Here is a 22929-nt window from a genome sequence, read left to right as displayed (position 1 = left end):
AACCCAGAGGTAGGAGCTTATTCAGAGGCCATGGGGAAGTGCTGCTTGCACCCGCCGCCCATCCATCACCTACTCAGCCTGCTTTCTTATCTCACTCAAGACAGTCAGACCAGGGACAACACCGCCCACAACAGACTGGGCCATCCCACTCAATCACTAGCTGAGAAAATGTACTATGGACTTAACAACAGACCAATCTTATGGTGGCATTTTCTCAACTGAGAGTCCCTCTTCCCAAGTGACTCTCTGACCAGTGTCAAGTGGACATTTACCATCAAATTCGAACATGAACTGGCCACGCCAATTCCCGTTCACAGATTTTTCTAGGGTTTCCCAGCCTCTAGTATGGCAGGAAATCATCCAAGAATCCCCCACGGCTTGCTTGACCATGCTGCACAGCATCCCTCTGTTAGCTGATCGTGTTCAAACTGTAAGTGGTCCTGCCCAGAATGCCCTTCCGTGAGCTAAAATTCCCACGTTTCCTTTTCCTATCCCGCCCTACTCCTGACTTTGTTGGTCTTTGAACATTAACAGCACTCTACCCACATGACTAATATAGGTCGCATCTCATTTATAATTTATAAAATTGTACTTGTATCTGCCTCAAGGTCCGTGGATGCTTCAAAGGCAATGATAACCCCACCTCTTTTGTGTTTGTATCACTTGCCAAAATGTCTTCAATCTTCAGATGCTTAGAAAGGTGTAGCTTCACTTAAACAGACATGAATGCTTGCACATGGGAAAGCATCACTGAAATGGGATGCACCATCTCAATGTCCTCTGGGATTTGGTCCCCTCACCACCACCACCTGAATACTCAAGTTCATTCCATTAAAAAAAAAAGCCTAGTACTTGCATGTAATCTAAACCCACCCTTTGGTAAACTTTAAACCATTTCTAGATTACTTACAACACTCTTTTAGTTAGGGTTTCTATTGCTGTGACGAGACACCATGACCACGGCAAATCGTATAAAGCAAAGCATTTAATTGGGGCTGGCTTACAGGTTAGAAGTTGAGTTCATAATCATCATCATGGCAGGCAGATGTGGCTCTAGAGAAGCAGCCAAGAGTTCTACATCTTGGTTTGCAGACAGCAGAAAGTGAAAGAGAAACATTAGGCCTCTTAAAGCATTTGGAACCCCAAAGCCCACTCACTCCCTGGGACACACTTCCTCTGACAAGGCCCCACCTAGTCCAGCAAGGCCACACCTCCTAATGCCAATCCTTAATGACTAAGCATTCAAATATATGAGCCTTGGGGGCCCTTCCTATTCAAACCATCATGAACACATAATAAAGCATAAAATTCCACATAAATCGTTGTTTTCGCTACATGGTCTAGAAAACAATGACAAAACAGTTGGTCCGTATTCAACTCATTTGTTGTAAACATTTATTTTTATTATGTTTAAGCATGTATGTATGTATGTTTGCACATGGGCACGTGAACGCAGATGCCCAAGGAAGCCAGAGGAGTCGTCTAGAGCTGGAGTTGTTTACTTCCCAGTATGGTGCTGGAAATTAACCTCTCATCCTCTGCAAGAGGCTTAACAAGACTAAGCCATCTCTCTAATCCACACACTTTAATTAATATTATTTTTTATCTCTAGTGGAATCCACTGGTATGGGTACAGATAGCAGCTGATGGTAGCTACCATTATTTAAAAAGGCAAACCTGGGCTAGGGGGATCGCTCAGTCTGGGAAGCATCTGTCTTGCAGGCACATGGGTCCGAGTTTGATCCCCAGAAGCCTAATGAAGAGCCAAGTGGTGTAGATTTATAATCTCAAGCGGTAGAAGAGGCAAAGATAGCAGGATGCCTGGCGCTCTCTGGCTAGCCACTGTAGCCTACTTGGCAAATGAGAAACCTTGTATCAAAAAGCAGGCTAGATAGCTTCTGACTGGTGATGCCCAAGCTTGTCCTCTGGCCTTCACACATACACCTAAAGGACAGAGAGAGAGAGAGAGAGAGAGAGAGAGAGAGAGAGAAACCTGAATAATGAGAAGTCTGGAGCTTTTCACTTGATGGAAACAGCATCACACCCCTACTAAATCTGGATGGTGCAGATTTTTTTCCAAAGTCCTGTGAAGAGGAGAGCGGGTACATCAAGAGGTGAGCCCCTAAGGGATACCAGACCTAAGCCTGGCTCCCCTCACTGCGAGACTGCTCCATAGAACTGTCCCTTCAGGTTTTCTCAAAAATCAAAACTTTCAAACCTTTAGGCACCTGCTTTCCTCTCAATCTGAGTATGTGCTGATGTTTTGTTATTCCCTTGAGTGAAAGGAAAAAGGCGCTTCATTTCAATCCCAGAGCCGCGCCCCCCCCCCTCATTCCAGCTCCCACAGTGGGTGTGGGATGTGCTTGGGCTAACGGAGCCAAGAGCTTCATCTCTAAGAGAAGAAATAATCGATAATGTGGTGTTGTGAGGTCTGAAGAGAAAAAGATGGAAGAGGGCTCTGCATACCAAATTAGTCACATCCCTGCAGGACATTCCTGTCAGGAGAGCCAGGCGGTCACTATCCCCAGACCTACCTTCCTTGGTCACATCTTCCCCTGCTTTCTCTCTTGGATTCCCTGCAGGGGAGCTGTGGTCTAAATGTCCATCTTCCTGGACTCAGGTTTGTGCTTGCCCACAAGCACCTTTGCCCGGATCCCTAGTAAGGATGATCTAGTTGATCTAGTTTCTTCCCTGCAAGAGAAGTCCTGGGGGGGTGGGAGGAACAGCTCCAGCAGCCCCCATGCTAAGGAAGTGTTTCTTTGATCTCCTGCCACCATTGGAGTGTTGTTTGAAACTTATTTGTGGATGAAAGCACATCCACAAAGCACTTCCCCCCCCCAAAAAAAAAACCTGCTGTCAGAAGGGATTTCAGCTTACCTCACATCCAACCAACTCTGAGGTTGTAAATGCACAAAGCTGAGATGGCAAAGCTACATAAATATTAAATGGGCAATAAGATGCCAATTTTTTTTTTATTGCTCTTTGCCACTGGACTCTGAGTAGAGCAGAGACCACCGGTTGCATACACCTGGAGAGAGCTCATAGTTTTTGATAGAACCATAGTTGATTTGGAAAGTTTTGAGAACACACCATTGCTAATAGTTCTTGGCTTTTAAGGAGGGGGTTAGAGCTGAGTTTCAGCATTCGCCATGCCTATGAGAGACTGTGATGCCAAACATTTGGGTTTACATAAAAATTCTATCACAGAAGCTTGAGAAAAGAAAGCAACAGCTGACGTGGGTGTAAGAGGAAGTGTGGCAACTTGCCCCTCCCCTCACCAAGGTGTCACTCTCCCACCTCCTACATCAGAGCCAGGAAAGCTATGCTATGCCTTTGGGTCTATATACAGTCTGAGCTCTCTTCAGTTTCCCTCCACAAACTACAACCATGGGCTTCCTAAAAACACAGATTGGATACAACAGCCCAGTTTTTCAATCACTAAGACCTTCAAATAACAATGACCCATCTTAACCTAATGCAGAACTTGTTCCCAGTCCCATCTCATCTCACCATTGACGTTGCTCTTTCTTCTCATCTCACTTCCATTTCCTACAACTGCCTGGCAGTCTCTCGGCTACTCTGTGATTCTGCGCCTTTGCACACACTGCAACCTTTGCCTGGCGCACCCTACCCTGCTCTCCTTCAATAGACCTAAGGAGCCTCCAGGGTTCTGCCAGAAACCAGCCATGCCCTTCTGGATCTCAACTTCGCCCCCAAGGTTTGCCCCTGAGCCCTCCTCTTTCACAGCAATCTGCTTGGATCTTAATATCACATTTGTCAGTCCTCACCCCACGCCAGTGAATTAAAATTGTTTTGAGGGTGAGAGTCAGGGTTTATTCAGATTTTCATCCCAACATTTTCCCATGTCGGGTCCCTGGTGGGGTCTCAGTTAAAAGCCGACAAATTAATTAATCCGTCAACAATGGATTTAAAGTTGGATTTGATTTTATCTCAAATGGGCCAACAATTAACTTGGTATTATCTACAGAATTCGATGGGTTCAATTATCTTTATTTTATGACCACCTATTATGAGTAATCCTTTTAGGAAGTCCACAGGAGTCTCTCTTCACCATCTGTAGATCAAGCACTTTCCTTCCAAAGTGAACTTAATGCCAGTGACTTTCCAGTCCCACCTTGACTGCCTTAGAACAGTAAATGATAAGAGACTTTTCAAGGACTGATGTCTCCCCCCCCCCCCGTTGTCCCTACAGTGCTGACCTCTCTTGAATATTCACAAAATAGTAATTTTGTTCTTCCTTTTCAGTTGTGAATCTGACAGACCACTTTCTTAAATGTCCTAACTCTTTTCAGATATCTTTCTTGGGCACCTACTACATGGTGGTCATGGTTCAAGAAAAAGGGCGTGTATGGGCCAATTTACATATCAAACAGATATGCCTGAGAACACTCAACATTATATGGTTTCGATCCAAACTGCCAGTTCCAATGAACTTTGTAAATGCTGAAAATTTGAAGGCGCCACATATAAGTAGAAATGCAGAAAACAAAGGCAACACATACCAGAGAGAGAATGCCAAGAAAACAACCTGGCCTTTTCCAGTGCCCCTGGCTAAAGGATACAATGTACAGTTTGATGCTTCACCTTGGGGGGGGGGGCTGGGGGAAAACACACTTGTATTGCTTTCAAGATGAAGTTTTCTTTGATGTCCTAAAGCCATGAGACTCCCCAAGAAGAGAGCCCTATGTGGACATGTCTTTGTGTGCCTCAAAATCACCCAGGCTGACCATCCCTCCCACCTCCCTGACACAGAAGTGCAGGTTAAGCCTGAGAATAGAAAATAAGGTTCTTTGTCTCCCTAGGAACGCATTTTCTTGCCTTGATGGGAAAAATCTAAGGATGGGATTTTTTTCAGGATTGGTAAGGTACTTTGTTGAGGAATTTACAGTAGAGTGTAAAGACAAACAGGGAAAGAAAAAAGCACCAAACAGCGCCTCCCCCTCAGTGAGAGAGGGGAGGCCTCGCTGGCTACTCCCAAGGTGGTCTGCTTCCCCTCCTTATTTACTTACTAAATTTGTTCTCTTTCAAATTCCTTTAGGTCGTGAGTCACTGCTTTGGAACTCGTTTGTTCCCATGTCTGTCCTCCTATCTCACACTTAAAAGCTTGTATGTCTCCACCCAGGGAAGAGAGAAACAGGTGGGGAAAAAAGAGAAAGAGAGAGAGAGAAGCCTTGCTGGGAAATGGCCATGCTCAGGGAGGCTACAGAGGATGGTGGGGAGCATGGTTTGGGGTCAGTACAGCTGCATAGTCTGAAGCAGACTCAAGTGTAGACCAGGCATTGCTCTAGTCTGCAGTGACTATTGCAATGGATGCTTCCTTCTTCCTTCCAGTCTTTCTTTTTTCCTTCCTTGCTTCTTCCTTCTTTCTTTCCTTCCTCTCCTTTCCTTTCTTTTTTCTTTCTTTCTTTCTTGCTTCCTTTCTTTCATCAGTACTTATCTTAGCTCCTAGTCCCACACGTTCCCGCCATGAGAATACAGAATGGATGTTCACAAGACTCACTATCCCCTGTTTTGTTTTGTGTCTCCTTCACCCATCTTCCACGCCAACTATCTCTCCCTCTTAAGATCATCACAAGGAAACCACATTTTGAAGACAGTCCTCTGAGCCATAGGAAATATGACAGAGGAGCCACTCTGACTTGGGCTGTCAGCAGAAGTCCAGTATTGGAAGCTGTTTGATGGGACTTCCTTTAGCACAACAGAACTCAAACTGGCTTCAGTTTTCCCCTGTGTGGACTGGGGAGGTTAGGGCTGAGCACTTTACATTGGAACTCAGCTTTGATGGGCACGGAATCAAGCTGCTGATTTCAAAGCTTTGAGTCCCAGACAGCTCTTCTGTAAAATGAAAGAAGTGGTACATATCACAAAGGATTCTCCCAAGAGTTGAATGAAGTATTTATTAAGAAAGTGCACTTCCCCAATAAATATCAACACACGTTCTCCCAGCATCCTCCAGTGATCACTTTCTGTCGCTTTCCATAACTAATCATACATTTTTAACTCAAGATTTTCTTCTTGCCTTCCAATTTTTTGTGGCATTATTTGCTTCTTTTAAAAGTAACTGGATCCGTTTTCTGAAAACCATCAATACAGCCTCTGCTTCACAGGTGTCATCATAAAACGCCAGGCAACTTTGTACTGACTACAGAGATACCCTTTATCCTGGCACTCAACATCCCAGGAGCCACAGTCCTCCTTGTCTCTGCTAGTGCCTCATTAAAATGAGCAAGCAGGGGACTGCATGAGGAGATCAAAGGGCCATGAGGACAATATGTTGACAATTTGCTAAGAGAGTAAATCTTTGGTGCTATTTTTATAAAAATAAGAGTAAATACGTAAGATAGTGGATATGTTAACTGGACTGACTCTAGTAATGATGATGAATATGACATCAAGCTAAATGATCACATCCTACATCTTAAATATATACAGTTTTAAAAATTAATGAAGTCCAATCGTCACTGACAAAAAGATCAAACATCAATTTCATAAATCTGTACTTGCATTTACTCGCTTCGAGGGACCAAGTGGGCAAGATGGTGCGAGTCCCTGCCCCAGAGTGAAAGCTGTCTGTCTCTATGCTGCAAAAGAACAGCATCGGATGCTCCAGGACATAGGGTTGGCTTTGGAGTCAGAAAAGACAAAAGGGATGCTTTTAGTGGTTACTGGGGGAAAGAAAAGAAATATGAAGGCCAAGGGGAGGAAGGAGGAGGAGGGAAAAGGAAATGGAAGAGGTAGATGAGGGGGAGAAAGGAAGAAGAAAGAGGAGGAAGACTAGGAAGAGGGCAGAGGAAGGAGGAAAGGGAAATGGAGGAGGAAAAAGAGAAGGAAGAGAAAAGAGGAGGGAGAGGAAGGAAGAGGAGACATTTCCAGCAAAATGAAGTCTATGTGAATTTCTTCCAAAAGAAGAAGGAGCCTGTTGTGTTTGAGGATCTAGACACTGGAAGGAGAAAAACACAACCAAGTCTGAGGAAGGAAAACCAAGTATTCTGGAGCTTGGAGGGGGATTCAGGAAGCAGGCTCAGGAAGGCCTGGCCTTACTCCAGAGTAACTTTGGTTAAGTTCATCAAATTCTCTAGAATGATTTCTATCTGTCTGGTGGAAATTCTAAGGGTTAGTGATGAAACTGTCTGTACAGATTAGCAGATTCTCATGAAGTTTTGGGTTTCCTTCCCTGGAGGCAGGAGAAATGCAGAGAGTCATGCAAAGTAACCAGTGAAAAGCCCTTTATTATGTAGCTTATTGGGAGCAAAGCAAAATCAGAAAGAAACCTAGCTGACCTGAGTGAGCCCTGATTCTATATAACCTCTACTAAAAGAAGCAGAGTGGATGTCAAAATCAGTGTGGTATGGACCTTCCCTCAATGGATTTGAGTCTTTCACGTAAATGTAGAAAGAGAATGAAAAAAAAATGGAAAAAACAAACAAAAAACAAAACAACAACAAACAAACTGCCTGTCTGTAAAGAAAGGTTCATCATCTGCCAAGGAAGCTGACATATTCTGATATGTCATTTGATATGACATCTTCCCTGTGGCTGGTGATACTAATTTTTTGAGCATACAACAGGATTCAAAAAGCTGTGAATTGGCCATATACCTTGGACCTTATCTATTGCCTCAGTAATTTTTTGCCCTGGGGCCAATTAGGTCCCGTTTCTGGAGTTTGTGTGCCCCTAAAGCAGCAGTTCTTAACCTGTGGGTCACTACCTCTTTGGGAGTCAGCCCAACTTTTCACAGGACTCATCTATCAAATATCAGATATTTACATTATGATTCATAACAATGAGATTACAGTTATGAAGTAGCAATAAAATGATTTTATGGTTGAGGGTCACCACAACATGAGGAGCTGAATTAAAGTGTCGGCATGGCATTAGGATGCTTGAGAACCACTGTCCTAAAGCAACCTTATTGGAAAGTTTACCCCTATGATGGATGAGAGCTTCTACAAGGATGCATAGATGTCCCAGTACCACCACCTGCTCCTTCTGTCCTCCCTAGTCAACACATTCGCAGATTCTCTGTGAGACCACGAAACGCTGGACAATTAGGGCAGAATTGCATATGCCTGGTGGGGAGAAGTGGCTGAACACTTCCGTGAAGAACCAGTGGTCCTCCCTGTGCCCTCCTTCGATGAGAGAAGGTCAATCAATAATCAACAAGTCTGGTTGGGATGGCGATAGTCTTGTACAGGTATTCACAGCTCAACATGTAAAGATGGGGCTGTCCTGCTTGGGGAATAGTCCTGTCCTCCAGATGTACACATGCGATTACTGCTCCTTTGCTCCCTTTATCCGGAATCCCTCGGAAATGTAGAACGTGCCTCTCCAAGAAGTTCCTCCTGCCACAGCAAAGGCTTCACTCTACTCAACACAAATCAAAAACATCTCAGATTCAGGACGTTGATCCAAACGATGGACTCCCACACAAGGAAGAGGCACACCTCGCCTGTGGATCTCTAACTACCACTCAGTTATGAGCCCGAGATACTGATCATTACAATCTTTAAAAAGCAAATGCTTCTCTAATGAATCAAAAATTATCGCCACAATTTCTCCTTTAAAAAAAAAAAAAAAAAAAGAACACTTAAACAAGCGACAATCTAGCTGGACATCTTACAACTCAGCACTATGGCAGGGCTCCAAAGAGAAAGAAACAGTGGATAAGTGTATCTGGATTAGTGAACTATGAATCTATTTTCAGTGCATAGTGTCTTAAAACTGCCTATTTGTACAGCCCAGATAACTATGGAATAAAATATAACAATGTATGCTAATAAAATGTCCTTATAACTAATAAAAAGCACAGTACTAATGATAAAGCCCAGATAGTCCCCTTAGACTCAGGGCAATGTCATACCACTGGGAGGACCAGAATGGTATTTCTTCGCCATGCAAATGGTCAATCGTCCAGTTTGTCAGGCCTGGCTTGGGCATGCAGTTGCTCAGTCAAGTTCGAAGCTGCCTACCTTGCATGCTGTGTCCTGTACCAGTTTCTGGGCCAGTTCTGAATAAAGCAGCAAGAATGGATGCAGCAAGTGTGGACCATCTGCTGGCCACTGCCCAGGCCTCTTAGGCAGTAAGCACTTGGCAGTTGGCCTTATTGATCTTCTAACCCTCACCGTGCCACTCCTACCTACGTGGGAGGGAGAGTATTTTGCTTTTGACCACTGCTATCAGAACATTACCGGATTTATGAACGGTTCACCCATCAGATACTGTATCCAGCTGGCCAGTGAGCCTATCGGAGCAACCTCATAGCATTTATCCATGGATCTAATGCTTAACTTGTTCCTTGAGGAGAATGAGGGAGATGCATGTTGATGCACATGTGATTACATATACACAGATGAATCTAGTATGAATTTTACCATGCATACGGGTCAGCGAGTGATTTATAAATACCAATAAAATACGCACTGTTCTTTATTGTAAAGTCCTTATAACCCAATAACTTTACCCCGATGCATTTGCTTATGCATTTGAACCCCTCACCTGAAGCCAGCAGTCATGAGTACAGAAGTACGGTTCTGACGTTTTGACATTAATATTGGCGGCGGCTGCTGCTTTTCTCATTCACTTAACTGCAGCAAGACAAAAATGATGCAACGAAATCCTCTTGGGAGCCCAACTTGCTCACCAACGCCATAAGCAACTGCCTTGTTAAATCAACTCATAACTTTAAAACACTAAAAGAGTATTTTCTCAGTGCTTTGTGTGACTTGCTATGCCAACTGCCACAGACATTTTGTGCTTAAAATTTTTATATTCATACATGCACACGCACACACACATACATGCAAATGCATGTCATGATAAAGTGGGGGCTGGGGGTGTCAGAGAACAACCTACAGGAGTCAGCTGTCTCCTTCCACCAAGTGGGTTCTGGGAGTCAAGCTCTGGTAACCAGGCTTGTTGACAAGTGCCTTAACCTGCTGAACCATCTCAGTGACCCTGAAAATTTCACTTCAATCATCATTATTAATATCACTTCTATTACTTTCTTAAATCCAGACCACAACTCAGTAAACTTCCCCTCCAAAAGACCAGAGAGTTCATAAATTAGTTTTTGCAAGCCACATATTGTCTCTGTCACAGATTATTTATGTGTATGTTTTTTTATAATCCTTTAAAAATGAAAGAAGAAGAAGAAGAAGAAGAAGAAGAAGAAGAAGAAGAAGAAGAAGAAGAACAAGAACAAGAACAAGAACAAGAACAAGAAGAAGAACAAGAAGAAGAACAAGAACAAGAAGAACAAGAACAAGAACAAGAAGAACAAGAACAAGAAGAAGAACAAGAACAAGAAGAAGAACAAGAACAAGAAGAACAAGAAGAACAAGAACAAGAACAAGAAGAAGAACAAGAAGAACGAGAAGAAGAACGAGAACAAGAATGAGAACAAGAACAAGAAGAAGAACAAGAAGAAGAAGAAGAACTAAAGCCATTCTTAGCTTGCAAACTACACAGAACCAGTTTTGGGTCAGGTCTGGAATGACAGCTTGCTGGTACTTGGTCAAGACAGTTCACAAAACAATAAAATAAGCTGTGATGTAGATCATCTGCTGATTCTCTGGTGTAAATATCCCCTCAGTGGACAGGGTCAGGACTTAACTGGGCAGGTGCTGAGAAGATGCAGCCGGGCGAGTTGCCCAGTGTTCAGATGTAGACGCCATCGTGCAAAAGCCTCAAGAGTGTAGGAGTGAATCAGGGAGCCAGGTGTCCGAGCATTTGCTGCCTTCTGATGTCATTTATTCAGTTTTGCATTGATATCATTCTCTGTTTTGTTTTTAGCTACAGTTACGTTGACCAAATTTCTAACATTTTAGTGGTTTCTAAGCATTAACCGCCACCTATACACCCTTTGGGGGCTCCTGGGATCAGCTCTGTCTTCCTCCATCTCCATAAGGATGCTACCTCAAAAGGCCACACTGTCATACTTCATGGCTCCAAGTGCGACATAATGAGTCCATGTTGGGGACTCTATACTTTGTCACTTGCCTGAACCCTTCCCAACACTTCATTTAGTAGCCTAAAAAAAATTAAATTAAATTAAAAAATGCTGGTAGATAAATCTACTTAGGAGATTCTTGGAGGTTTGGGGTTCATTGGGCTTCCATTTCTTTCAATGGGGCAAATTCCTTAAACTTTGCCATCCCAGAGTGCAGAAAACACTGCAGTACAATTCATTGAAAGGCAGCCTGGCTCTGGCTAAGGGTCCGGACAGCGTCTAAGAGGGGAAGCTCCCATATCTCTTACTGGAGATGTGTGGCTGGCAGCAGCGGGGCTTCTGAAGAATTGCAGTACTCAAAAGGCATCTCATGCTAAGTGTTGCGAGAGTGTGAACTACTGAAGGCAGTAAAAGCAATAAAAAAAAGTCATATCTCCCATATAGACATCCAAGAGGATCAAGAGAAAGAATAATTTCACACACAGAACCACAATGCTATAACTCTTCTGGAATTCAAAAGCAAACAATAAAAACTATGTAGCAGACCTTTTGGAGTGTGAAGCAGTGCTTGTTCACCACTTAGAAATAAAAATAAAAAAATAAAAAACTGGACTTTTATACATCTATGCTCCCTGACTGTGTCTCTATGTAGTACTGACACAGGACAAGCAAAAACTAAGAGTAGAAAGACTGCATGCTGGTAAATTAGCTCGGGCTACTTTTGTGGATGGCAAACTCTAGCAATAAATACATACATACATACATACATACATACATACATACATACATAAATACAGCCTTCCGATCCAAGCATTGCTTTTAATCCTGTAAAAAGAATAGGTGCAAGAAAATGTTTCTGATATTGGGGTGCACTGGAAGACTTTTGCCCTTAATTTAAATCATTGTTTTTCTAGGGAAATTTAATTTGGGGAAAAATGTTTTTCTAATTAACTGGATGACCGTGTAGTGTGCAAACAATAAAGATTCTTGTTTGAAAGTAACGCATGCCCCCATGCTCCTAGGACTACCAAGGGAATTTAAAATGAAAAGAAAAAAAAAAAAAAGTCTAGCAGCTCCGACTTCACATTTTATCAGAGCTAAAAAATAGACTCCCCAGCTCCGCAGTTTTCCTATCAGTTCACAATTTAAAAGCCGCAAGAGTTGAGTGGGTTCGAGCTGTACCAAGAACCTTTTTTCTCATCACTAGGAATGGCTGCGATTGATTGCAATCTGGGTCTCTCAGTGGGTGCGTCCTTCCCTCCCTCTCTGCTCCTCTTGTGCTGGGCTTGGCCTGCAAGGTTAGAAACTGCACATTTCGAAGGCTCCGAGGAAGATTTCATAATGCTGGTACTGGGCTGGGCAGTCTAGCCAAATTCCATTCATTAGCCCAGGCGCCAGCCAGAGTATGACCAGCAGGAATGCTGTTTTGGTTCCATAGAAGAACTGATAGGAAATCGGAAATGCTCCCCCACCCGTTTTTTCCCCCTGTCTGTCTCTTTTGGTTTTAGTTCCTAAGAGGCAATATATGGACAAGTGAAGGGTTCAAGATTCTGGACTGTGGAAGACAGGAGTCAGTTGCTAACCAGACCTTGAATGGAGCAGCTTAACCAACCGCTATTCTTTCTTGTGTTTTGATCTATTCTGACTTGTTTCAAAAGTGTCTGTGTATGGGCAGCAGATTTGCACGTACATTAAGCATCCCCAAATCAGAAATCAAATATCCGACCCACCTAAAGTTTCCAGAGCTGCTGCCATTGCTGCGGGGGACTAAGATGGGGGCTTTGGAGAACAGTACTAATCTCATAGTTCCTGCCACAAATGAACCATCTATACAGGAGTCTCCTAGGATCCCCAAGGGAATGAAAATTCTCACAGACAAGCTGCTCTGACATCTTAAATGCAAAATGATTGAAGAAGCAGGAGCTTCCTGGAGAAGCCTGACAGTTGCTGGAGGGGCTGGGGGGGGGCAGGAAGGGGGGAGCAGATTGGCAGGAATGCTTCCCCTGAGAAGTTAGAGAACGCTACAGCACCAGATCCTCTGAAGTAAGGGGCAGAAACTTTAGAAGAAGAGAGTCTACTAAGAGACAAAGCAGTGTAAACAGTGATGGGTGGGAGACAAAGGGCTGGTGATGGGGGAGAGAAAATACAATGTTATTAGCATATTCTTCCTGAGTACACTCTGGAAGGATGGGCTGTGGGCCCGAATGACTGGAGGATCTAACAGGGTAGCAGGTTTGAGTGGTGCACTGGCAGGGGTTTGGGGGATTTCGGTTGGTTGGATTTTGGGGGGTGTGGGGAGGTTGGTTCGTTTTGTCAACTCAAGAGAAATCAATTCAACACCAATGCAGTGCTTGCTTCTGTGTTGTCTTTAATATTTCAAAAAACAAACCAGCCTGGGACTTAGGAAAGTGTGCAGACCCCAGCACTCTGCAGCTGGCGATCTACCTGCTACGGACGATAGATATCCTCTGCTTGTGCGCCCAAATACCTCAGAGTCATGATTCTTGACTCTTGAGTCTGAAACACTTTCTACCACATCAAAGACTTCATGTGACAGGCCCAGGCTGTCGGGAGCTCTTTATCTTCCTCAGCTTCTGAACTGTATTTTCTATCGCTGTCATCAAGTCCCTGTGGGGTGAAGCTAGAACTTCCCAGTCCTATCTTAGTTCTTTGTCTGGTGCTAGAACAAAATATTCAAGGCTGGGTTATTTATCAAAGAAAGAGAGAGGCTTTTATCGTGGGTCAGGGTTCGGAAAGCCGGGAAGCCCAGATGCCTGATATCAACAAATATACCATGCCTCTTCAACTCATAGCTAAAAGCAGAAATCTACAGAGGAAACAAGACAGGAGGGACCGCCTTGTGTTTAGACCACCTACTCTATGGTAACTAATCAGGTCTCGTGAGAATTGAGCACTCCTTCCAGAGTGGAACTGCTTCCTCTTAACAACCACAGCATCTCTCAAGGGCACACCTTCCCCTCCAGAGCTGGTCCACTGGAGATCAAGTTCATCATGGCCAGGACGAATCATACTCAAACCGTTGCACTGCCCCCAAACAACACAATGCTCTTGAATCCTAGGTTAAAAAAAAAAAAAAATTAAATAGTTGTTAAAATCAATCACAAAGCTTCCCACTTGAACAGCCAAAGTTATCTGTTGTAAATACAGTGAATCACTGAGCCACAGGCTTTAAGAGGTTTTGACACCTTTTTTGCTCATTTTCAGTTGTTAAGGAGTCACACCACAATGGCTTCTGTTTCCCAAACTATACTGAAGCAGTCTCTCTGATCTTGATCTTCAAATTATGTCTTCTCTGGTTTTAAAGTTCGTCTATGTAGCTCTAGTCCTCCAGGGATTTAGAGAATGCTCACATGTGGTTTTCTCAGGACTGTCCTATGGAGTCTTAAACTACCTACAGAGAACTTTCCAGAGGGAGCATGCTCAGTTGTCTTCCTGAATCCCTTCTTGGTCTCAAGGGACTCCTGCTGGCTACTCTGTCCCTCTTTAGCTGATCAGAAGCAGCTTGCATTTCCATGTAGCTTCAGGCTGCTGGAAAGATGCCCCCTCCCCGCCTCACCACCACCACCACAACCACCCCAGCCCATAAAGCGTGCATGGAGGAGAAACACCGTTGGCAACACCGAGCACACTGGCATCCCAACAAGGAAAACTTCCCCCTGATATGAATTCTTTTTTTCTCTCTCTCTCTCTTTTTTTAACCTTTTTTAAATTTATATTTTTATTATTATTATTTTCTTTATTTACATTTCAAATGCTATCCTGAAAGTTCCCTATACCCCCCCTCCCTGTGCCCCTGCTCCCCTACCCACCCACTCCCACTTCTTGGCCCTGGCCTTTCCCTGTGCTGGGGCATATAAAGTTTGCAAGACCAAGGGGCCTCTCTTCCCAATGATGGCCAATTAGGCCATCTTCTGCTACATATGCACCTAGAGACACGAGCTCAGAGGGTACTGGTTAGTTCATACTGTTGTTGCACCTACAGGGTTGCAGCCCCCTTCAGCTCCTTGGGTACTTTCTCTAGCTCCTCCATTGGGGGCCCTGTGTTCCATCCAATAGCTGACTGTGAGCATCCACTTCTGTGTTTGCCAGGCACTGGCATAGCCTCANAAGAGGCCGCTATATCAGGGTCCCTACAGCAGAATCTTGCTGGCATGTGCATTAGTATCTGGGTTTGGTGGCTGATGATGGGATGGATTCCCGGATGAATTCTTTTTCTCAAACTCCTTCACCTTTGAAACACAGGATCTAATCAGACTACTGTGTGAGACTAGGTGGTGATTCCCAGAGCAGAACCTACCTCCACACAGACCTGGCTTCTTGGTTTTTGTTTTGTCTGTCAAGAAGCCAGGTCCTCATGTTCTACTGAGACATGTTTTTGTAAAACACATTTTTCAATAGAGTATAAATACTTTTTATTCAGACAAAAATAGTGGTTCCTTCAGGAATACTGGGCATTGTATCTTTGAGCAAAGTCTTACTGATGGCTTGCCAAACAGTCTGTAAGAATTCCTACTAACCCTTCCTCTGATTTGAGGCTGTCATCTGAATTGTTAGACCGGAGTCCCAGCCCTTCCCTGGAAAACATCAACATGTGGCTCTGAGCTGAGGGTCTTCTTCCTGTGGATCGGGATTTAGATAAGACTGTCTCCTGTTACTTGGAATCTTGGGTACCAAGGGTTGATCCTGAAATTTCTACAGGCTACTGGTGCTGTTGACTGAGTCGATGGCTCTCTGGCTGACTATGCCTGCTGTTGGCACACAGGTCTGTTCCTGTGTGTGTGTGTCTTTGAGAGGTTCCCATTTTGCAATCAGACTCAGGAGGCCCTCGCCCAGCCATTGCATAACATATGTCAGCGTGATCCGGGTCCTCGGATTGTTTTTCTCGTGCCCTGCACGTGAGTAGAAAGGAACTTGCAAAATGGAGAAAGCCTGTGCTGGAATTGGCTGTTCCGCCCCGTGATTCATACAAGTCAGAGGAGCATCAGGGCTCCATCTTCTCTGACCGGCTTCTGTGGGCTGTGTGACTGTGGGGCTTAGCACTTGGCTTCCAGAGACGCTGAAGAAATCCCAAGGAACAAAGAACAAAGAGAAACCAGGATGGGATATCTCCTCGCTGAAGCGGGAACTGGAAGAGTTGTTCTCAACCTGTGGGTCTCGACCCCCTCTAGGGGATAGAACGCCCTTTTCACAGGGGTTGCCCAAGACCATCAGAAAATGCAGATATTTATATTATGATTCATAACAGTAGCAAAATTAAAGTTATGAAGCAGTAATGGACAGAATTTTATGGTTGGGAGGTCACCACAACATGAAGAGTTATATTAAAGGGCCACAGCATTAGGAAGGTTGAGACCCTCCTGGAACTGAGTGGGGCAGTGGATGGACTGACGGACTGACTTGTTGCTACTGAGTGGGCGGGCGTGGTCTGCCCTCTCCCTTGTGGAAGATATGAAGTTCTCAGACCTGTTTGCGTTCTTGGTTCCTAGATGTTATTTTCTTAGCCAGCTCTTTTCTGAGAGCAAGATCCAGGAATCCTCTCTCAGGGGCTTTCCTAGGAAGACTGGGTGGAGTCGTGTAAGGAACACCTGGTTTGGGGCAGGCAGGGAGGTTTGTTTCCAGGTTATTCCCCAAAGGTGGTGTTCTGTTCAGGGGTATTTATGTGTTTTCTGCCTTTTAAAGAATTTAAAAATTTTTTCCTTCATGTATATGTGTCAGTACCTGTATGTATATATGTATGTGTATATGTGTGTGTGTATGTATGTATGTATGTATGCATGTGTATATGAATTATTATGTATGTACACATGTATGTAGGCATCAGATATCCTGGAAGTAGAGTTGCAGGCAGTTATTAGCTCCCATGTAGGTGGTAGGAACCAAATTCAGGACCTCTGTAAATGCAGTCAGTGCTCTGAACTGCTGAGCTGTCTCTCTGGCCTCTGCTACTCAGATCTCCGTGAGTTAGCGGCCAGCCTGGACTACAGAGTAAGTTCCAGGCCAGCCATCATGTCACAGTGAGATTCTCTCTTTGAATGTTAACTGTCATTAGTTTGCTGTTCCTGCTGGTCTTTATTTTCAGTTCAATGTGACATTCAATTCTGATTACAGAGTTCTCTCAATTTCTCTTTAAGAAACTCTGCCTCTTCAAGAGCTAGTAGCACATAAGAAGAATAAAACATTTTGAAAAAATGTATATAAAATTTAATATATATATACAATTTATATATAAAGAAGACATTATATACTCCTTTAAAAGTTTCTTTATATATTAGATACACATATATACTATATGACTTTAATCTTTAATTCAAGCTATTGTATGAGGATCACCTGTAAGGATGAAGAGCCAAGCAGAAAACCCAATAAGGAAGCCCCTGGATGTTGATGCTTATAGTTATTAAGGTCCGTTCTGGGAAGGGGAAGTGGGGAGCTGACAGGAGACATTATGGAAGTGTAAACTGTGTTCAGTGATCAATTGGTTGTAAGGAAGCAGGGTGAAGACAAGGCAAGGATGCTCTGAGACTTCGGTTTGGCAGTTGGATAGATGGGAAATTCCATTCAGCAACACTGAGTAGACACTCCCGCTTAGGGAAAATTCAGACAAACCAGAGGCACGCATGCAGGAGAAAGCTAAAACATAAAGGAAAGGCCATACCTAGAGTCACACTTTTAAGACCCACGGAGACACAAAAGATAAGACCAGCATCAAAGATGAACACACACAGTGAAAGGAAAGGCAACATCCCCCGGACCTGCCCTCCAACCCTCCCACCCCAGCATCAACTGGAAAGGAAGAACCGAGAAGAACTTAGAAACAAAAAGGCAGGAGAAACCTAGGAGAGGTGCAACCCAGAAAAAGAAAGCTGCAAAAAACCGGGGGAGGGGGGAGAGTAGGGGGAATGTTCCTCACTAGGCTGCTCCAGTTATGGGAGCCCTGAGAAATTTAGGGAGGGGATATCTAGAGAGTGAAGAAAGCAGGCTGGACATTAAAGGGACAAAGAAGTGGGACAGGGAATAGAGACAGCACTCCAAAAGGAGAGATGGATGACCCACAGGGCAGCAAACTGCAAGCCTAGATGTTAAGGTGTCACAGAGACTAGATCGTCAGTCTTCATGTCTCATTTGTCATCAAAAGGTTTTTCCGTGTGACTTCGGCTCCTAAGCCTCGGGCTTTGTCGCGGCTTGCTTTTAGTCCCTCCCATATACAAAGCTATGTAAGACTCTAGCTAGCCCATGGGATGTCCAGTTCATCTTCCTGGCTGTGGCCCGTTGAACCAGCAGAAGATGCTATGAAAGGAGCGGATCCAGTCACGTAGTACAATGGGATGGTGGAATTTGGTTGATTTGAGTATGGATGAAGACCTTCTCTGGGGATGTCAGAGGAATAAGAGCACTGGACAGTTCAGCCACAAACTGCAGCTCTAGGAGAAGCTCCTGAGGAAGGCTGAGAGGAGGCTGAGGGAGGGAAGCTGAAGAGGTTAGTGTATAAGACGCTGGAGGAAGAGGGTTTTATCAGGAGATGGCATCAGATGAGGAAATGAGCTGAGAAGCGTCTTCGTCTGAGATGAGAGTTGTAACTTCAAAAAAAAAAAAAGAATTTTCAATTATAAAAGGGTGGGGGGAGGCAAAATCAGACAAGGGAAGTAATAAGTATCCTGGCGGGTTTTTTCACCACTAGCATTCAGCAACTCATATGTTGGATTGCTATATTATCTATGCTATATTATCTATGCTGGGCCTAAATGTGTGTGTGTATGNGGNGTGTGTNNNGTGTGTGTGTGTGTGTGTGTGTGTGTGTGTGTGTGTGTGTGTGTGTACACAGATACACAGTGTCTTTTCTATTGCAATGGTCTCATGGACAAAATTCAGCACCATTCACTCCACAGGCACCTCAACAAAATATGAGCTAAATGTCTATAGCCTAGTGTATCCTGCTGACTTAGATTTGTGTAAGTACAGTCTACAGGGTTCTTAACAAGGAAATAACGAGTTCTCAGAACACATCCCCGTCGCTAACAGATGCATATTTAATATGCGTTACAGCTCACATTACAAACATCACAAAAGGCACGCATAATATCATGCAAGTTGTTATCTATCAAGATTTAAAAACTCATAAGGCATATAAACGAGGATTGATGTATTTTTCTCTGGAGGGGGAGACTCATCTTTTTATTTTTTAATGACCTTGGAAAGTGACACCATCCAAGGAGTACCATGAGCTATTCGAAGATGGAGTTGGGATTGTTAGAGGCATTTCTTGCAGCACTGTTTATCATGTAACTGAGTCTCATCTTATTCTCCCCCTCTCTCTCCCTCTCCCCCCTCTCCTTCCCCATCTCCTCCCACCTCTCCCCTTTCTTTCCCCTCCCCGCCTCAGTGGAATGGAGCATGTCTAAAGACTTTTCCCCGTTGGCTGGGGAGATCATCATGGATAACCTGCAGACCCTGAGGTGTACAATCACAGGACTCACCACGGTAAGTGTCCCCCTGAGGGAGTTGACATCCTCAGCCTTTTGCACAGGGACACTGGTAGCAGACGCCTACTCTCCAAGCAACAGCCAACACCCAGGCCTCTGGCAACAACTGCCATTCGTTAAGCGTGATATGTCTGGCATCCATAACCTGAGTCTGACAAAGGGGTGAGCAGGCAGCATGAACCACTTTGTAAGCTGCCATGTTCTTAGGAGATCAGAAAGAGACTGGCCTCATGCGAGCCTTGAAAGCTGCTGCTTTCTGGATCACAGTCTAATCTGCAGGGGGATCAAAGGCTCTGGGAGATCCAATTTTGACTCCCTGTCTGATGGTAAAAATAACAGCCTCATCTGGCCCTCACCCCCACCGCCCCATTGAGATCAGTCAGCAACTGGAGTCACACAATTTCCTGAGAGAAATCCTTTCCCCCTGATTAAAAAGGAGAAGAAAAAAACGCTGCTTGAATCTGCTACTACAGAAAAGAAACTTACACATGGCAGAGATATAACCCTCTACATAACATAAACTAACTGCGAATGAAAAGCTAGAACTAGCCATGTTTATTTGTGTAAACAATCTAAACTCAAAGATTATGTATGAAGCACAAATGAACATCCAAAATGCAAAAAAATAAAAATAAAAATACCCAATGAATCTGCTCAGATTGAGAAAACTCTGAATTTCTTCAAATAATTACAATTCAGAAGACATTATATATTATATATGTGTGTGTGTGTATGAAATACGTTATACATATATACATTATATATGTATATATAATTTTAATCAAGGTCTTTTCAATATAACATTAAGCTTTTAAAATTCAATTCAAATAATTAATATCTTAAGGTTTTCTCATATGGAAGGAGCAGAGAGATATTTCTGTTGTTTTCTTAGAGGTTAGCCAATTAAAACAGTTATCTGTACTATATAATCCTGAAACCCAGCATTAAAAAGCTGCTGTCCAGCTTCTTCTAAGAGAATTCTTGGTGGTTTGGTCACCACCAAGAATCCTGACTTTTAGTCCTAATCGCATGTCTACACCAGAGAGCAGAACTGTGGATTACCAGAGCAAACAAAGTCCCCCAAGTGGGTGGCCCCAGAGATGCTATCAACTGAAGACTGACTCCAACACTGGCTTGCACGGTGGAAGGAGGCCAGGAGGAACCCCAGGGAATTTCCATTGCTTAAAAGAAAAAGTGATATCATGATAAAATGGAAAACTCTCCACAGAGAGGGCCTCTGACATCTGCTTCTCTGGGGATGAGGTTTTTCCACTTCACCATCCAATGAGAGTAACACAGACATTATCTCGAGCATTTAAAAGCTTGGAAGTGAATTCATAGTTCTAGGCCATCCCTATAACCCTGATGTACATAAAACCCAATTTTCAATGTTAGAGGAAAAGGTGTTAACTTCATCATATGGTAAGGCAATATCACTGAAATCTTTGCAAACTCTCCACGAAGATTTTATTTTAATGCAAACAACATTTTACGTTTACAGCAAGTAAGCAATCATTCACCCAATATTGGCTTCTCTAATGCCCCTTTGGTGTTACAGAAAAATAAAAGAAGAAAAAAAAAAAAAACAGGAGAAAAGAAACCTTAAAGCAAACATTAAAGCCATACAAAACATTTTAAAGAATTATCAGTAAGCAAAAAATCAACTCCTTAATTCTTATTTCCATAAAAAGATACTAAAGAAAGTAGGCCATTCTTTTAATAGTGGCTTTTAAAATTGAAGTCACACTAGAAAGTTGATTTTTCTTCATGCCTGAACAGCTGAGTAAAAAGATGTCCCTTGAAGCACTATTTATTGTGGCACAAAATAGAAAGAATCCCAGAACCCACCAGAGAGGGGTCGGCGGAATGGAGGGATGGAGGGATGGAGGGATGGAGGGATGGAGGGATGGAGGGATGGAGGGATGGAGGGATGGAGGGAAGCACTGGCTAGTGAAGCACTATGCAGCCACTAAGGGATGGACACTCCTGACTCTAAGTGAAAGTCTGCAAGGACATTTAGTGCAGCTTGCTAATTTTCTAAAGTAACTTGACCAGTGACAGGAGCTTGGTGGTTGTTGCCTCTGGGGAAGGGAAAATACAGAGAGAACAGGTGAGGGTGGGAGGTTACTGTTGCTATTAAGCATTGTGAAACTATGTGTATTGTAAGAATTTGTGGTGAAGAGAGAGAGGGAGAGAGAGACAGAGACAGAGGGAGGGAGGGAGGGAGGGAGGGAGGGAGGGAGGGGTTTCTTGGGCTTTTGTTTCTATATATATATATATATATATATATATATATATATTTTTTATTTTGGTTGGTTTTCCTGCTTGTTTGTCTGTTGCTGTTCTCAAGAGGAAGGTAGAAAGGGTGGGTTTGGTCCAAGTAGGGAGGATCTAAGAAAAGCTTGGGGAGAGGAAACTGTGATTAGAATACATTACATGACAAAAGCTATTTTATACATACAAATGAATATATACAAATATATCTATACATGTATATGTGTGTGTATACATGTGTGTATACATATATGTGTATAGATGTATAGAGAGAGAGAAAGAGAGGAAGGAAGGAGGAGAGAGGGAGGAGGAATAGAGGGAGGAGGGAGAGAGGGAAGAGGGAGGGGAGAATTGGCATATAATTTAGGAGATCTGGGAGTCAGGAAAAATAAATATGATACTCCAATTATGAATTCTAGGAAGTACACAGAAACTAAGAGAATCCTTCAAATGTGATGAATTGTAATGCCTGATGCAGTATCCCATTTCAATTCTTTGCAGGGCCAACAGTATTTTGTTCAAGTCTCAGCTTACAACATGAAAGGATGGGGACCAGCTCAGACCACAACGCCAGTGTGTGCCTCCCCCTCCAGTAGGTGGTAGCTACTTCCAGGATGATGACTGTGCTCAGCTACTCCATCCCTTAGGCGGCTCTGCCAGCTCCCCTCCCCCACAGCTTCTCAGAGCAGCAGCTGGGTCACAGAAGACTAACCCCCCTCTGCAGAAATGCTCACAGGAAGGCAGCTCAGGAGAGAGAAGGGAGCATTTGAAATCACAACAGTTTGCTAACAACCGTGCCTTCCATTAGTTGGTACCCTCCAGAGGTTCCTGAAAAGCTCAGCTTTAATTCACTATCTGTAGAATGGGTTTGAATCCCCACCCTTTCTCGGGGCTTTGTGGGAATGGAGAAGACACCATTGAGAGACCAGCCCAGAGTATACAGCCCAAGTTAGCACTTATCTGCCTTCCCTTGCCTGCAGCAGATGTCACGTCACATTGATATCCTAGAGAATGACATCAAACCCCTCCTACTTAATGACATTCAGCCAAAAGAAAAACTGCTTCTCCTTCTCCTCCTCCTCCTCCTCCTCCTCCTCCTCCTTCTTTTTCTTCTTCTTCTTCTTCTTCTTCTTCTTCTTCTTCTTCTTCTTCTTCTTCTTCTTCTTCTTCTTCTTCTTCTTCTTC

At 43.7% G+C, this 22929-nt stretch overlaps 1 protein-coding gene across 2 annotated transcripts in view; it reads left to right on the top strand.

Annotated features, from left to right (window-relative positions):
- Ankfn1 (ankyrin repeat and fibronectin type III domain containing 1) overlaps positions 1-22929 on the top strand; it is a 308072-nt gene that overhangs the window by 222873 nt on the left and 62270 nt on the right. For both annotated transcript variants that reach the window (XM_021213428.2, XM_029546190.1), the window contains 2 exons: positions 19371-19468; positions 22246-22336. In XM_021213428.2, the coding sequence (XP_021069087.1) occupies positions 19371-19468; positions 22246-22336 (189 nt within the window). The remainder of the gene's footprint in view (positions 1-19370; positions 19469-22245; positions 22337-22929) is intronic.

Source organism: Mus pahari, chromosome 14 (genome assembly GCF_900095145.1).
Source record: "Mus pahari chromosome 14, PAHARI_EIJ_v1.1, whole genome shotgun sequence".
In the NCBI taxonomy this organism is placed as follows: domain Eukaryota; kingdom Metazoa; phylum Chordata; class Mammalia; order Rodentia; family Muridae; genus Mus; species Mus pahari.
This window is presented reverse-complemented; position numbering and strand designations above follow the sequence as displayed.